General features: G+C 42.5%; 1 protein-coding gene across 4 annotated transcripts in view; it reads left to right on the top strand.

Annotated features, from left to right (window-relative positions):
- The window catches only part of kdm2aa (lysine (K)-specific demethylase 2Aa), a 45,976-nt gene that overhangs the window by 17,782 nt on the left and 10,416 nt on the right, over positions 1-17,778 (top strand). For all 4 annotated transcript variants that reach the window (XM_028453425.1, XM_028453500.1, XM_028453258.1 and 1 more), the window contains 6 exons: positions 357-485; positions 1,263-1,346; positions 14,116-14,148; positions 15,009-15,114; positions 15,213-15,785; positions 16,666-16,768. In XM_028453425.1, coding sequence (XP_028309226.1) covers positions 357-485; positions 1,263-1,346; positions 14,116-14,148; positions 15,009-15,114; positions 15,213-15,785; positions 16,666-16,768 — 1,028 coding nt within the window. The remainder of the gene's footprint in view (positions 1-356; positions 486-1,262; positions 1,347-14,115; positions 14,149-15,008; positions 15,115-15,212; positions 15,786-16,665; positions 16,769-17,778) is intronic.

Below are 17,778 nucleotides of genomic sequence, written 5' to 3'. Positions count from 1 at the left end.
AATTTAGCATTAGTGTGTATTGTGCTGCCATAAAGCAGTACGTCTGCTACCGGGTCGGAGACAGGAAAGTTGTAAGTGCTGTTTTCTGGTCAGAGAGAGCAGGGGATGAAAGACCCCCAACACCCCATAAACACTTGTATTACTCTCACAGGGACTATGAGAAGGATTTATTAAGGTGAAAAAGTGACTTAGTTCTGCTTTAAATCAGTTGTAAAATACACCAAAAATTATAAAATATAAATATGAATATAATTATAATTATTATGCTACGTCATCATCAACAAGTTACAAAATACTGAGGATAGAAGTAAAGGATAATTAAATGGTGTGTGTGTGTGCGTGCGTGTGCGCTGCAGCCTGGCCTCCCTCTGTCTGCTGTGTGTGAAATCTGTAAAGAGCCCAACCAGGAGGAGATAGGAGACCCCTCCCTCACTTTGATGGAGTGCTCCAGCTGTGCTCAGATCGTACATCCAGCCTGCCTCTCGGTAACGTCTCTGTCTACGCTCTGCAGGCCAGGGGAGGGGGCAATTACTATTACATCTTCAATTATCCATGTTCAATTACAAGTCAATTATGATTACAATGACTGGCATTTTTTCCAATTACAATTAAAATAACAATTCCTTTTTTCCCTTGTAAGTTGATTTCAACTACGTTCTCAATTATGAAAGTTCAAAGTCAATTAATCACAATTATGGAGCCTTTAATAAATAACCTCATGAAACGTAACCTCTCACTTGTGTTAGCTTTCTGTTAGCATCTTTAATGCCAACGGGTTGGTTTTGACCCATGCCTTCAGTCAGCTATAAAATACACTAATAAATATTGCTAATCATTAAATTTAGTTTTTGTTTTGGGCGTCTGAGTCTTTTTTGTGTCAGTATACCTCTAGATTTGACTTTTTTTAATTGTAAAATGATTCTCAAGGGTAATAAGAAAACATGATATGAAACATATTTTTTTAACTACGTTCGTGTCAGACATAGACCTGTAACATGGTTCACTAGGTTTGTGTTAAATGTTTATGCCAATTACAATTACAAAGTCAATTATATGAACTCAGTTACAGTTCAGTTTTGGTTGCAACAGCAACAGATTTTTAAATTACAATTGTAATTATGTTATTGTGATTAATTACAAATTTCACGATTACAATTATAATTGACCCCAACCCTGGTGTGCTTGTGTGTGCGTTTACGCTCAGACTCTGTGTGCGTGTGTGTTCAGCCTCTTTGTGTGTTTGTGTGTGTGTGTGTGTGCAGGTCCAAGGTGAAGGAGTGGTGAACAAAGACCTGCCCAGCTGTTGGGAGTGCCCCAAGTGTGTGCAGGGCATCACTGACCCAGAGGTAGACTCCTGCGTGCTCGCGTGCACCTTGTGTGTGTGGCTATCCCAAGCTAACCATGGTGTCTCCTCTACTTTGATCATTGCCCATTTCATGTCTTTCATGATGTCATTGTGGACCTGTCTGCATCAGTCTTCAGGCAGCGATGAGCTGTCACACGGTCCACTGGTCCTCATGCTGGGTCTCAGGACCTCTGCGGCCTCTCTTCCTCCTCTTCCTCCTCTTCCTTCCTTCCTGCTCCTCTTCCTCCTCCTACTCAGCATCAATTCTCTTAGTGGCGGCCCCTCTGCCTTCTCAGCCAATCAGCTTGAGACTGGTGAGAGGAGCCGCCTACTTCATGTTCAACCTCCCATCTGGGTAAATCCCCAACCTGGTGCTCCCACTTATCCTCGAGTTTGTGCTTCCCACGGAGTCCAACATTGCGGATAAGCACTCAATCACCAGTTGCCAGACTTGCAGGCTTCACGCGCTGGTCGAAACAAGTTTTGTTTTTTCAGCCATCTTCATAGCATTCTTGGATGCAAGCCTTTAACTCTGCTCTAGCCGCAACCTCAAGTTCTTCACATAGTCAGAGTGAGAGATAAAGGGTCTTTCTCGCACATAAGCTGAGAACCCAGTCACCTCTCTCCGAGTGAAATTATATGCATGGACAAGGGGTTTCATGTATTCTCGCCACTTGGACTTCTGTTTTCTTTCAAATATTCCTAGCATACTTAAGAGGGTGCGGTTAAAACGCTCAACGGGATTCCCCCTTGGGTGATGGGGTGTTGTTCATGTTTTTTGGATGCCAGCAACACTGCAGAGCTCCTTAATCAGCTTAGATTAAAAATCCGGACCCTGATCAGAATGTAAGCGCTCAGGGATACCATAATGGACCATGAAATCATTCCATAAACACTTTGCCATGGTTTTAGCTTTTTGGTTTGGCATTGGGATCGCCACAGCAAATTTAGTAAAATGATCAGTCAGCACTAGAATGTCTTTGGTGTTGCTGTTGTTTGGCGCAAGTGCATGAAAATCCTTACAAAGTAGCAACAGGGGATGATTAGTTTTAATGTTAACGAGAGGAGCCGCTTTTTCTGGTAGTGCCTTGCACCGTACACACCTGCCACAAGTTTTGATGAACTGCTCCACATCAGCTGCCATCTTCGGCCAGATGAGTTTGCTCTACACTAAAAAAAACAACTCTTTGAATGAACATAAAAAAATAATGAAAAGTATTTCCACATGATTAAATTGCTTTTTTTCCAGCATTTAGCAATTCTGTTAGTCCAACTTGATGCACTTGACTTAGTTCAACTGCTCCCCAGGCGCCGCAAAATGGCTGTCCACTGCTCCTCAGGGATGGGTTAAATGCAGAGGACAAATTCCATTAATGTAATAACATTACATGGCCAATTAAAGGCGAAAGCCCCGATTTAATCTTAATCTTGTATTAGGGTTGATTGAACTTATTTACATGTTTGAGTCCTACTCAATTTAGATGTGTTAGGTCAATTAATTCATTGGGGTTGATTTAACTTGTTTCCCAGGGCTAGGACTGACTAAATATAATAGTATTGGACCCACTAATTTCACAGTAGTGAAATTACAAAACTCTATTAAGTTGATCCAACCCAAGTTAAATTAGTTAGCACAACAGAATTGGTTAATGCTGAAAAAAAGCCATTCAATCACATGGAAATACTTTCCATGATTAAATTAAGGCCATTCAAAGAATACAATTTAAGTGTAAACACTTTAAGGTTTACAGTGAATAGTATCAAAGTCTACAGACTGCTTGGTGTCAAGTGTAGAAAGAAAAGACAAACAGTAGATATTCCCATAAAAATGTATTTCTCCAATTAAGCAATAATGCAACGTTTTACAAAGGTATTGCACCTGTACGTGCCGGTGAACTTACAGAAACAAAAAACATGTCCATACCACATTTAGGGGACATTTTTCCAATAACATCAATGGGCAGTCTCAAAAGGGCCTTTACAGTATAGAAAACAATTCAAATGTAACTGAGAAAAATAAAAGACAATCAGTGTCAGGGACATATGTAACCGTTAACGGCGCTACAAATCCTCTCACTGTGAATTGCAGTGAGAATGATTCTCTCTTAACTTTACAAACGGCAAAGTAATGTTTTGAGAACTTGTTTCTTTCTGGATAGTCTGTTTCCATCTAGTTCTATTATGATCTTCTGCAATGTTTCGAATGTATATTTTAGCTCTGGAGGGTGGCTCAGGTTTTGAGCATACACAAGAGCATGCAACATTGCATACAGTATATTGAACATAATAATAATAATATTGCATTAGATTAGGAGTTTAATTTCATACCTGAAGTGGTGCAGATTCTGTTTTGTCCTAAAGAAATAATTTTCAGGACAGAATTGTGTTTTTCTTTAAAAATGTAATACCTAAAACATGTAATTATTGAGAATTAAAATGCCTTATTCAAAAGGAAGAATTATTTTTATATCATTTTTTATTATCATTATTGTCAATATTGTTAGTAATGATATTCTTGTTGTTTGTGGGCCTAAAGTATTTCCAAAATCTATCCTGAATTATTTATTCATTAGTTTTTTAGCTTATTTTTATTATTTATTTATTTTTTAACAATTACTATGAATTCAATACCTAAAAAATCTAATTATTAAGTAAGAATTCAAATACCTTATTTTGATATAAAATATTTTATTATTGTTGTTATACATAAAACGTTCATATTTATTTATCACTAAATATTTTATTGGTTTACAAAATAATATTTAAAACAATGACATCTACTTAATGATACCTATTATTGTCTTTAATGTCTACAGTGGCGAGCACATACTCCACACAACAAAGTCAGGAAGTTTGCTTTGTTCCAAAACAAGTATGCAAAGTCCATGCTTGCACACTCCGCAAGTCCGTTCTTCAAGTTTGCTCTCACGAGTCCGTATCCAGGAGTTCACAAGTACAGAGTATGCATACTTAGAATTGAGAAACGGCCCTTATCTTTCCAAATTCTACAGCTGATTGGAACCCAGAGGAAACCTCATTCATCCCAAATGATCAAAACCTCAGCAAACATAAAAGATAAATTAACATACCATGTATTCCTTCACCAACTTTTCTGGATCTTCATTCAAGTAGACACAAAGACCTTTGAGGAGACATTCTTTTCTAATGTCAATGCTGTCCTTCTAAGTATGCCGATCACAAAAAAAACAAACAACAAAACATTAGCAACACATCTCAACCTACCAGCAGAGCTGGTTTCACAAAGTTTAGACAACTTAACTAGACTCAGAGGAAGTCACAACTTTGAAGCAATTTAGAGATTAGAGTAGTAGTGAATACAGTGGTTCTCCAGATTGTAAACCCTTTTTGAGTACTCTGGCCTTTTCCTATATGATGTGTACAATTTCAAAGTGAAGCAAGATCTTTCCTATAAATCTACCTACCTTCAGTTAAATCTATAAAAGTGTACAGGAATTGATTTGAGCATGTCTCTTATTTCCAGAACATCAGAATCAGAATCAACTTTATTGGCCAAGTAATGTACGACTTGGTGATCTGAGCTCTCTCTAATAGTGTAAACATTAAATAATAACAATCAACTAGAAAAACAATATAAACAGTAGTTAGACTAATATGTGCAAAACTAGATAAAATAACAAGATAAGATAATAATAAAATATAATAATAATAAGATAATAGTGTAGTAGTACAGTGATGAGTAGTGCAGGTGAACATTTAAATTAAATAGTATATGTTTATGTACATGAACATTCTCAGTGACAGATTGATCCAGGGTTGTTATGTTTAGTTCCAGGGTTATTTCACAGAAACAGGTCTGACACTCTATGACTGTTTAGTGTTGATCACAGTGACAGCCTGGGGGAAGAAACTGTTTTTATGGAGGGTTGTTTTGGCGTACAGTGATCTGTAGCGTCTGCCGGAGGGGAGCAGTATAAGCAGATTGTGTGCAGGGTGTGAGGGGTCTGCAGTGATGTTATCTGCCCGTTTCCTGACCTTGGACAGGTATAAGTCTTGGATGGAGGGCAGATCAACACCAATGATCTTTTCTGCAGTCCTGATTATCCGTTGTAGTCTGTGTCTGTCTAGTCGAACCAGACAGTGATGGAGGTGCACAGAACAGACTGAATGATGGAGGTGTAGAACATGATCAGCAGCTCCTGGGGCAGGTTGAACTTCCTCAGCTGACGCAGGAAGTACATCTTCTGCTGTGCCTTTTTCCTGGTTGTGTCTATGTGGGAGGTCCACTTCAGGTCCTGTGACATTGTGGATCCCAGAAACCTGAAAGAGTCCACGGTAGCCACTTTGTTATTCAGAATGGTAAGGGGAGGAGTGGGGGGGGGGATTTCTCCTGAAGTCCACTGTCATCTCCACAGTCTTGAACGGGTTCAGTTCCAGATGTTTCTGACTGCACCAGAGAGCCAGCTGTTCCACCTCCGTCTGAAGGCAGACTCGTCCCCGTCCCGGATGAGACCGTTGACGGTGGTGTCGTCTGCAAACTTCAGGAGTTTCACAGAGGGGTCCCCTGAGGTGCAGTCATTGGTGTAGAGGGAGAATAGCAGTGGGGAGAGAACACACCCCTGGGGGGCGCCAGTGCTGAGTGACCGGGTGCCAGATGTGATGCTTCCCAGCCTTACTTGCTGCTTCCTGTCAGACATACCAGGCAGCCGACGGCAACCGCAACCACCGGAACTGCTAGCGCCGCCCCCCAGCAAACAGTATCATCTCGAAGCACCAAGCAACCCCGCCCCAACCCCGATACACATTGCGGGCCACCGAAGAGGGTAGATGGTGCAGACGGGCAAGCGGCACAGCAGACCCACTCCCCAGACGCAACCAGGCACCAGCCACACCCCCCAGCAGTCCAGGGGGCGACCCCCGCCGCACGCCAGCCCGAAGCGCCCCCCCGCCGCAACAGGGAGCAGCCGGGCAGGAGAGAAGCCCGCGCCCGCATCAGGGCCAGCACAGGCCCGCAGGGCACCACGATACAACGCCCTCTACAGGGAGGCGGCCCCGCCCCCCCCCCCCCCCCCCCCCCCCCCCCCCCGACAAGAGAGGACGCCATCAGCTGCCCAAGCAGGGCCATCCCGCCACCCACCAACCGACAATCGGGCGAACCTAAGCACTCCCAGCCAGGTCCCGCCAACCCACACCAAGTGCCACCAGCAGAGGCCACACACGCGCCGACACGAGACACCCCCCCGACGCCAGCACAGCCCGGAGGACGGCGGGCTCCCGGCCACCCGCCCCACCCCGCCAAAGGCAGCGCGGCACCACACCGAACGGCAGCCAGTTCCCGGATGGACTACTGCTAATTCTATATAGTATTTCATTTGCATTTATATAAATGACAATGGATTTTGGCTTACCATTTCCATGTGCTGCCAAAGGACGGTCTTCTTCCCATGATTCCTTGTGAAGTATCGCGAGACCGGTGTCTTCTCGTGCAATGTTCGCTTTGCTTTTCCCGCCCACCATAGGAATGCAATTGCCGCACTTTATGGCAAAATGAATGAATCTAATTCATGTTTAGTTGTCTGATTCCATGCATCCTGATCATGATTGAATCATGTTCATCTTGGAAACATGAAAATATAGCTTACACAATACATGTTACACTTTAGTTAACGTAACAGCTCACCAGTTTCCTTTTTTTTGAGTGTACTCCTAAGTGCCCCATATCATTATGGAGACTCTTTAGGACAGTCGATCTTAACCCAGGAGGCAGGACGAGCTGATAGAGAATGTGGTCTGTTACTTGCCGCTTCCTGTATAAAACACCATCCTCCAGCTCCAACTGATTCCACTCACGCAGCAATAAAGGGAGCTCAGGCAGTTCCCCTCGAACAGTGGGTGGAATTTTCTCTCCAGTTTCAAGCTGATGGATGAGCTCACGCAGTGCAGGATCAGCACATTGTTCTTCCCGTAACTCATTGTGGGTTAGCGATGGGACATATGACTCCTCTTCTCCAAAACAATCAGGAATGACTTTGAATGACTCAACTAGAGTGACGTCAGTCGGAACCATGATGGGATTGTGGTGTGTTCTCACCAGGCCGCTTTGACAAATGGCATCCACAACATCAGGAGAGATTTCTTCGGCTTCTTCTAAGTCTTTTATTTGCTCTGCAAGACGGTGGACGAGATCCTACTCCTTACAGGAATAAGGCTCATCTGGAACCTGGAAATGGCAGCGCCGAGACAGAGCATCAGCTTCAAAGTTGTGTTTGCCTGCCCGGTACTGCATTTTAATGGAGTAGGTTGAAAGTGCAGCTAACCACCGATGGCTTGTGGCATCAAGCTTTGCAGCAGTCAAAACATATGTCAGAGGGTTGTTGTTTGTGATCACAGTAAAGTTGGCCCCATAAAGATAGTCATGTATCTATTGTCACACCCCGTTTTAAGGCCAGAAATTCAAGTTTGTGAGCCGGATATCAACACTCACTGGAAGACAGGCCTCGGCTTACATAGGCAATGACCCTGAGTTGGCCATTCTGCTCCTGGTATAACACTGCTACCAATCCTGTTATGCTGGCATCTGTGTGCAGTATGTAAGGCAACTGTGGACAATTATGTCGTCCAAGAATACTAGGACCTCTCTAAGATTTAATTTCCCCATACACCGCTTCATGAGCCTCTGAAATGTCCTGGGGGCATTTGTTACCCCCTGAGGCATTCAGTTCCATTCCCAGAACCCCAAGGGCGTAACAAAAGCTGTCTTTGCCTTATCTTCTTCGGCCATTTGCATCTGATAATACCCAGATTTCAGATCCAAGACAGTAAACCACTTTGAGCCTGTTAACGCGTAGAAGGACTCCTCAAGGTTTGGGAGAGCATAGGCATCTTTGACAGTTTGCAGGTTTAGTTTGTGGTAGTCAATACACAACCTTACATCACCATTCCACTTATGGACAATGACAATCAGGGATGCATACGGCAACTCAGACTCTCTGATAACACCAGCTTCGAGCAGGTCTTGAAGATGGCTTCAGACAGCTTCAATGTGCCGTGGATCAATTGGTCTGGCTCGTTGCTTAAAGGCAGTCTCATCATGGAGTTTTTTTGGAAATTAGCACATCTTGTTTCGATTTGTTTGTCATGATCACAGGAATTTTGTACGGAGCACAAGTTGGGAGAGTGACGAGGCAGCGCTGGACATGAAGCCCTCCAGGAAGTGGTGATGGTGGATGTTCAATTACAGCCCATGAAACAGGAGGTGGCCTATTCACCTTGACAGAGTCCTGCACCAGCTTACATTGTTGATTTCCTATACACATCAGTGAAGGCTAAGTAGATGCTAATATTTAGCACTGTAGCAATCACTCACCAGTTCACTTGTGATCTAGCCCCTCTAAGACAGCGAACTATGTCCACAGAGGTAGCGATAACGAGAGAAGGTTGGAAGGCATAAGAGTTTTAACCTCACTGCTTTTAATAAACCTTTAAAAGCTAATTAGTTACCTGTAAGGTATGGATGTAACGATTAATCGTAAGGCAGTTAAAAATCGATTCATAGGTATCACGGTTGATATCGATTTTCTGAAAATTTAATCACAGTACTTTTTTTAACCAGCAGAGGGCGCTATCCACAAGTGTAGGCGGCGGGCGGAGTCTGCTGCTACTTTCTTTCTGGCTGCCTTCTACTCTTAAATATGTTAATAAATGATTCATTATCCCTTAAGCACCGAAAGAATATCTGTAATATTACTTGAATATCTGTAAAAGTCACGTTTTTCTATTAGCTCTGTCTGCTAGCATAGCTTCTCTTCTTCACTGCAAGATATCTGCATGCCAACCGACCACTGTGTTACCAGCGCCCTCTGCTGGTCCAAACAAATATGACGTATATCAGTGCAATGACGTTTTTTTTTTTTTTAAAGTCCAATTGTTAAGGCACAAAATACATTTTCAGTTGCACTTTTAAAAAGAAAAAGAACTATTATGCAGTTTTGCATTGTTTATTATAGAACCAGAATTTAAATTAATAGGCTTCTTCATTTGTATTATTCCTTTATTTATTTCATTCAAGATTTATTTTTGGTGAAATTGCATTGTTTTGAATAGTTTATCAAGGAATTCTTTTGACAATGAAAAATAAAAGGAAAATAGTACCGGAATTTTTTTCAGTCATCATTTGACGACAGTCCCATTTTGTAAAATAAATCGTGAGAGAATCGTTTCGTGAATCGAATCGTATCGGGAGTTGAGTGAATTGTTACATCCCTACTGTAAGGGTATAGTTGACCGGTTCCCACACACGCTCGTATACCAACAGTGCTGCCATGTTTAAAGGGTAACGTCATACTATGATGTCATAGCACACCAGGAGACCAGAAGTCTCATGACAATTTGAACGGCAGAGTGGGAGGGGGAGCAGCAGAGCGACAGGGTTACACTAAACATGTAGCAGCTAACTCCTCAATGCTAAACATGTAGCAGCTAGCACCTCACAGGGCTCTACACTAACTTTTCTAGTGGCTGCAGAGAATTTGGTCGCACCCTTTTTTTCTTTTTTTTTTTTGAGCAGGGGTGGGGAGAGTGTACAGCATAGCCTAGAATGCTGATGAATAGTTGACTTAACTGGCGTACCATAATTTTGTATGAAGTAAAGATTGGCAATGATATATTTGCTAAATGTTTTCAGGTTTTAGTGTCAATATTAAGTTTTTTTGCAACAAACAGTGGCTGAAATAACAGGTAATTTATTTTATTTTATTTTTATTTTTTTAGCAGAAATGCTGTACTTGAATTAAGTTAACATTAGCATAACCAACTTAGCATCTGCATTGTTTCACCCCATGAATTAAATTCAGAGGGTCCAGCTCTGATAGTGGGGTCTCCTAACCCTCTTCCCCTGGTCAGGGGTCTGTAACCTTTACTCTACAAGGAACCATTTAACCTCATCTCACCTGGATTAAAGTCCTCCTGGAGCCATAAATACCTTCTCTATGAAGACAATACAGTGTATTACATTATATACAGTTAAATTATTTAGAATAATGTTTGATTTAATTTGATTGGATTTTTATTGATTATGTAAATAGAACCTCAAAACAGTTTAAAATAAAATAAAATAAATTGACATCAATAATTAAATAGTATCTTGCATTTTCAAATTCTTACACATCTTAGTTTACATGAACACAATGTTTATAAAGAAGATTTTTTTAGGTAATGTATATGAAAAGCTACAAAAAGTAACATGAATATGATAACACATTATCATGTGATCAACACATGCTAATTACTCATTTCTTGCCACACATCAAACATACATATTTAACCTGTACATTGGTGGTTAAATGAATCTGTTCCCACACAATTAAAATCTGTGTTTTCTTCCAGAAATAGTGTTTTTGTTGGTTTAGTTTCTTACCAGGGATTTAAAACTTAAAGGTATAGTTCGCCTATTTAAGACATAACGTTGTTTGCAATCCTCACCAGCACAATAGTGCATACACATTGTCTCACTCAGTGGTCACCTCCCTGGTCCGAGTTCTGGCCGTTTGAAGTTGGTCAAGAAAGTAGTCCCGGTTAGTTTCCGGGGCCACAAAACTGTCCGTTTTTAATAGAAAATAATATATGCGTTTGAAAGCTTGATTCATTTACATCACAAAACCGCCCACAAATACAATACCTCCAGTTTTAATCGGCACTATTTTCTCTTCCGTTTCCATCAATCCGCGCTGCCGTCAACGTCAGCTCGCATGTTCCAATAATAGGGTTTACACACTCTAATAGCAACGACGGAAGACCGAAGCAAGAGAAAGTAAAACGTACGTACATTAACAATGGTACGAACTTGTAAATTCCCAGGTTGTGACCACAAAAATGTGCCGGGATCACCGTTCAGCTTCCATCGTTTTCCAGTTTCTGATATAACTATGAGACAGCTTTGGCTGGTTGCCATCGGCGGAGTCAGACATGTTGTCCGCGAGTCGCGCTATCAACAGCTGATGGGATTAGGCGCACCGATGACGTTGACGGCAGCGCGGATTGATGGAAACGGAAGAGAAAATAGTGCCGATTAAAACTGGAGGTATTGTATTTGTGGGCGGTTTTGTGATGTAAATGAATCAAGCTTTCAAACGCATATATTTTTTTCTATTAAAAACGCACAGTTTTGTGGCCCCGGAAACTAACCGGGACTACTTTCTTGAACAACTTCAAGCGGCCAGAACTCGGACCAGGGAGGTGACCACTGAGTGAGACAATGTGTATGCACTATGGTGCTGGTGAGGATTGCATACAACGTCATGTCTTAAATAGGCGAACTATCCCTTTAAGGTTAGCCACAGGTGCAGGAAAGTTGATGGTCTGTAGATGTTGTAGGAGGTGATGTAGGAATGTGCTGAGTCATTGTACAACGTGATTTATTTTTAGGTTAACAAATTGTTATATCATGATTTTACTTGTCATTAATCATTAATAGACAACAATTTCAATAGTTTTTTTTAAAGCTATAGGGAGCCATTGCATAAGAGTCAAAGGGCCACATGAGGCTCCAGAGCTGCAGGTTGCAGACACCTGCCCTAGGAGAACCACAGCTGAACATCTGGCCTGGCATAGTCCATCAGTTCTGGTCCCTCCGCACTGATTCTGATGAGCGTGTACGTTCCATCGCTGCACTTGGCGCGTTCTTCCATTTTACTGCTGCCCTCAGTGAAGGGCTCGTTATGCCTGGCTCCATTTGCGGACCGTGCACACTCCAAAGGAGCACAATGGTGTTTATACTCGGCGCATTCACCGTTGCATTACCGGTGAGCATGCACCGTCTCCTCACCTGCAGCGCGAAGCGAGAGAGAGAGAAATGTGCACTCTGTGGGACGTGACGAAGCGCTCAGCCACTCTGTCCAAAATCAGGTCACCCATACGCACTCGCACGGATGCGACCAGATAAAATTTTCACTCGCACACACTGAAAATATACTCGCACATGCAACCATTTTGGTCGCAGTCTCGAGCCCTCCCTCAATGCCAACATGTAGCAGCTAGCACCTCAATGCTAACATGTGGCAGCTAGCACTTCAATGCCAACACGTAGCAGCTAGCACCTCAATACCAACATATAACAGCTAGCACCTCAATGCTAACATGTAGCAGCTAGCACCTCAATACCAACATGTAACAGCTAACACCTCAATGTCAACATGTAGCAGGTAGCACCTCAATGCTAACATGTAACAGCTAGCACCTCAATGCTAACATGTAACAGCTAGCACCTCAATACCAACATGTAACAGCTAGCACCTCAATGCTAACATGTAACAGCTAGCACCTCAATACCAACATGTAACAGCTAGCACCTCAATGCTAAGATGTAACAGCTAGCACCTCAATACCAACATGTAACAGCTAGCACCTCAATACCAACATGTAACAGCTAGCACCTCAATACCAACATGTAACAGCTAGCACCTCAATACCAACATGTAACAGCTAGCACCTCAATGCCAACATGTAACAGCTAGCACCTCAATGCCAACATGTAACAGCTAGCACCTCAATGCTAACATGTATCAGCCAGCGGGGAGAATGGTCCGAGTGGAGCAGACAGTGTCTCCAATCCACACTGGACACTCAGACAGGGTTCAGAGCCAAAATGAATAAGTTTATGAGTGACAAATGAACAAAGTGGAAAAATGATTGTAGTGGACAGTGGACCACTCTTGATGGTATAGGATGTAGGCGGGGCTAGAAGCACTGCTACAGATAGCATCGTCTGACCCAACTTGTCAACTACTATGTAGAAAAACTATTTCAAACTAAATTCATCATCTTCATCATTTGCGTTGTTTATTTCATGATTTTCAATTAAATTCAACTTTATGTGTATAGCGCAATTTACAACAGTCATCAGTTATCAAATTATAAAATTCATAATAAGAAAGAAAAAACCCAACAAGATCCACATGAACAAGCATTTAGTTACAGTGAGAAGAAACAACTCCCTTTTAACAGGAATAAATCTCTGTTAGAACCAGGTTCAGAGGTGGCAGCCATCTGCGTGGACTGGTTGTGGTTAGTGGACAGAAGGACCAACAGAACAGGATAGAGAGATAGAACATCAGAATGTTCCAGACTAGTTGAGCCGTGAACCACAGATCAGGAAGTGACATCATCAGCTTCACCTGAAACAGAGCAGAGAGAGGGACGAGGAGAAGACACTGACTGCAGAAAAACATTATACATTATTATCAAGTCAGTCTGTCTTGGCCTTGGGCCTCACTCCTAGTGCTTATTCAGCACTTATTATAAAGGTGATCAATCTCTTCCTGTTTATTGGTAAGATAACAGTGACTCTAAGGTCTGTAAATGTGACCGTTTATAGACGAGCCCATGTCTGCTTTAGTGGTTAGATTATCTGTGGATATCATAACCTAACTATTTTACACTGTTCAGTTTCCACTTCTCTGGAATGTTCTGGAATAAGTGATGTTTTTTATTTTAATACAAAAACACATTTTGTTTTAGAAAGTTTACTAAAAATCCAGAAAATCATGAATATATCTTAGTTAAATGTAAGTTAGTGCTTTGTGAACAATGCGATCATAATATTCTTTATTCATATTACACATTATGGAAACGCCCGGTAAATTTCCAAATTTTACTGGACGTCCTTTCTTCACCTTGTTATCATGCTATCGTTAGCAGCGTAGCCATGTGTCGCGGTGCTTTTTCATTGGCTGATCATGTGGACAGTAGAATCTAGAGCTGATGATGTTTTTCTCTCTTTATTTGTTTCTCTGCAGGCTAAAGCTGACAGAGGTGACAGCTGCTCAGTGGTGAGTTTTCATTAAATCTCTGAAAAACGTGACTTTGATCAGTTTTATACAATGATTTTTTATATTGTTGTGTATGAATAACTCACAGGTGACAAAACTTGCAAACTTCTGATTCAATCCAACCTCAGCGTGAATCATACGTGTTTTCATTTCTCATTTATTAGTGTAGATGGAATGTTCGAAAAGTGTTGATTTAAGTGATATTAGCCAAAGAGATGAGAAAAACTCACCCATTTATTATTAACCAATTAGTTGTTAGACCACATGTGTCAAACTCATGGCCCGGGGGCCAAATCCAGCCCATTGGAGCATTCAATTCGTCCTGCAGGAGAAAATAGTCCTGACGCTAGTTCTGATATTAGTTCTGATGCTAGTTCTGATGTTAGTCCTGACGCTAGTCCTGACGCTAGTGCTGACGCTAGTGCTGACGCTAGTCCTGACGTTAGTCCTGGCGCTAGTGCTGACGCTAGTCCTAACGCTAGTGCTGACCCCAGTGCTGACGCCAGTCCTGACCCCAGTCCTGACCCCAGTCCTGACCCCAGTGCTGACCCCAGTGCTGACCCCAGTGCTGACCCCAGTGCTGACCCCAGTGCTGACCTCAGTCCTGACGCTAGTTCTGACGCTAGTCCTGACGCTAGTCCTGACGTTAGTGCTGACGTTAGTCCTGACGTTAGTGCTGACGCTAGTGCTGACGCCAGTGCTGACGCCAGTCCTGACGCTAGTCCTGACGTTAGTCCTGGCGCTAGTCCTAACGCTAGTGCTGACGTTAGTGTTGACGCCAGTCCTGACCCCAGTGCTGACGTTAGTGCTGCCGCCAGTGCCGACCCTAGTGCTGACGTTAGTCCTGTCTCTGTGCTCAGAAAAGGAAAGCTGCCGCTCTGCTGGACGCTCGTATGGCAAAGATCTACAGACGACAGCAGCACAGCCGTGATGGAGACGATTCAGCCAGTGATGATGATCATGAAGGTGTTTATTTGATTCTGATTGGATAGAGCTCAGGCTTAACCTGGTGACACGTACTAACATGTGTGCGTGCGTGCGTGTGTTTGTGCGTGTGTGTGCAGTTCATAGAAGAAAAAATGCGCTTCATGCACAAGGAGGGGCCAATTCTAAGAGAGCATTGAATGCCAACAAGAGGGGCCTGCTCAGAGGGGGCGTGGTTCCCAGAGGAAGCTCTGCCTCCACGTTTAAACTGAAGAAGGGCATGAGCCTGAAAGAGGCTGCGCGGAGGGGGCGGGGCGTGAGACTGAGGGGGGGCTCGAGGATGCAACGAAGGGGAGACGAGTCCGAGGACACGGAAGACGATGATGATGACGATGATGAAGAGGACGAAGAGGAAGAGGACGACAGTGAAGACGGCGACAGAGAGCGACAACATCACAGACGCAGGAGGAGACGAAGGACTGACGATGACGATGATGATGAAGATGACAGCGAAGAGCAGGACTTTAACCTGGAGAATGAAGAGATGGAGACATTGGAGGATGAAGAGGAGGATGAGGTGGAGGAGGGGGAGCAGTGGGACTCTGACCCTGAGCCTCCAGTTCTGCTGTTTTCTGACCTGAACGATGACCTGCTGAGTGGCTCCTACCTCACCGTGACCCTGCAGCGCCCCCACAAGGCCAAGAAACACACGGGTAAGAATAATGTCCTTATTAGTAGATCTATGTCCAACTAAACACATAATTATTTAGTTTTAGAGCCTGTGTTCCTCCATCTTGAAATTATGTGATTGATGATGTCCCCCCGTCCCACTGCCTGTAAACATCCCATTGTTTTCTATTGGAGTGAAACATTCAGCCTGATTTTTACATCATTTAGCAGCTTTTTATTACAAGAGTAAATCACAGACCGTTGAAGACACACAAACCCTGAGGATAGAAGGAATTTTGGGTGGAAGTCCTTCAACGGTCCTTGATTTCTCTCTAACTTCAGCCAGAGGTCAAACAAACATTGGCAAATAAATAAACGTTTCTGAGATGAAAATCATCATTTTCACAGCTGAGGTAAAAAAAACAAATAGAATAATGGAGGAAGTGAAATGAGTTTCCATATTGGAACGGACTCAGGCTAAGGTTTGACTTACATTATCAATAAAGACAAATTATGGTTTAAATGAAATGTTAGTCATCCACAGCCTAAAAGCATAAATCCCTGTTATTTGCAGGTATTGGTAATAATGTGGATTTCTTTAGATTCTTTTTATTTTATATTTTATTTATTAGTTCTGAAAGTATGTCTGCTTATGCTGAAATGACAGCTGAGGCTCATTTAATACTTTATTTTCAGTCTCAGTCACATTTTTATGTACTGCAGCACAAATCCACACACTCGGGTTTGCGTACACAAGGTCAGACCAGACGTGAGATCTGATCGGAGCTTGCGTGAATTAGGTACGCTCAGATCTGAATGTACAAACGGATAATAAATGATGGCCACTGTGCTCTCCATCTCTACCCTCGAGACAGAGTGATGCTGAAGTGTTTTTCTTTCTCTAACTGAGCCTCTTTTTTTCAGGCTCCATTGTTCCGAAGCTGGAAGCAGCTGTGGCTTCCAGGCCAGGAGCAGCTGCTAAAGGAACGCCCACAGCGGGGGGCCTGAGTCGGAGAGGACCGGGCAGGTAACTCACATGCACACGAATGCTGTGCCCTATAACAATACATATCGTAGTGCAATATAAAACATTCTACCGGACTAAACTATTCTTTATATCGTTATTTTGATGTGTGTTGTATTGGTCGGCTCCATTTGTTATGGTAGCATGAAGCAGGCTATAGTTAAAGCAGCAATGCTACTACTTTGCAGCAGCATGATTAAATCACCGGGGGATACCTCTAAATTTTTACAAATGTGCACTTTACTGTGCACATCTGTTGATGCACGACATAAAAATAGCATTTTTATTTAAATTTTTTTTATATTTACTAACGTGAACACCTCCATATTTACTATCTTAAACGCCTCCATATTACCTCCACAGTTACTAACGTAAACGCCTCCTTATTTACTAACCTAAACGCCTCCTCATTTACTAACGTAACGCCTCCATGCATACTAATGTAAATGCCTCCACATTTACTAACGTAACGAGTCCACATATATTAACGTAAACGCCTCCACATTTACTAACGTAACGCCTCCACATTTACTAACGTAAACATCTCCACATTTACTAATGTAAACACCTCCTTATATACTAACTTAGAAGCCTCGACATTTACTAACGTAACGAGTCCACATGTACTAACGTAAACGCCTCCACATATACTAGCGTAAATTGCCTCCACATATACTAACGTAAACGCCTCCACATATACTAATGTACACGCCTCCACATATACTAACGTACACGCCTCTACATATGCTAACGTAAACGTATTCCCATATGCTAACGTAAACGCCTCCACATATACCAACGTAAACGCCTCCACATATACTAACGTAAACGCCTCCACATATACCAACGTAAACGCCTCCACATTTACTAACGAAACTCCTCCACATTTACTAACGTAAACGCCTCGTTACTAATGTAACTTCTCCACATTTACTAACGTAAACGCCTCCACATTTACTAACGTAAACGTCTCCACATTTACTATCGAAACTTCTCCACATTTACTAATGTAA

The sequence above is a fragment of the Gouania willdenowi genome, chromosome 1 (genome assembly GCF_900634775.1).
Source record: "Gouania willdenowi chromosome 1, fGouWil2.1, whole genome shotgun sequence".
In the NCBI taxonomy this organism is placed as follows: domain Eukaryota; kingdom Metazoa; phylum Chordata; class Actinopteri; order Blenniiformes; family Gobiesocidae; genus Gouania; species Gouania willdenowi.
This window is presented reverse-complemented; position numbering and strand designations above follow the sequence as displayed.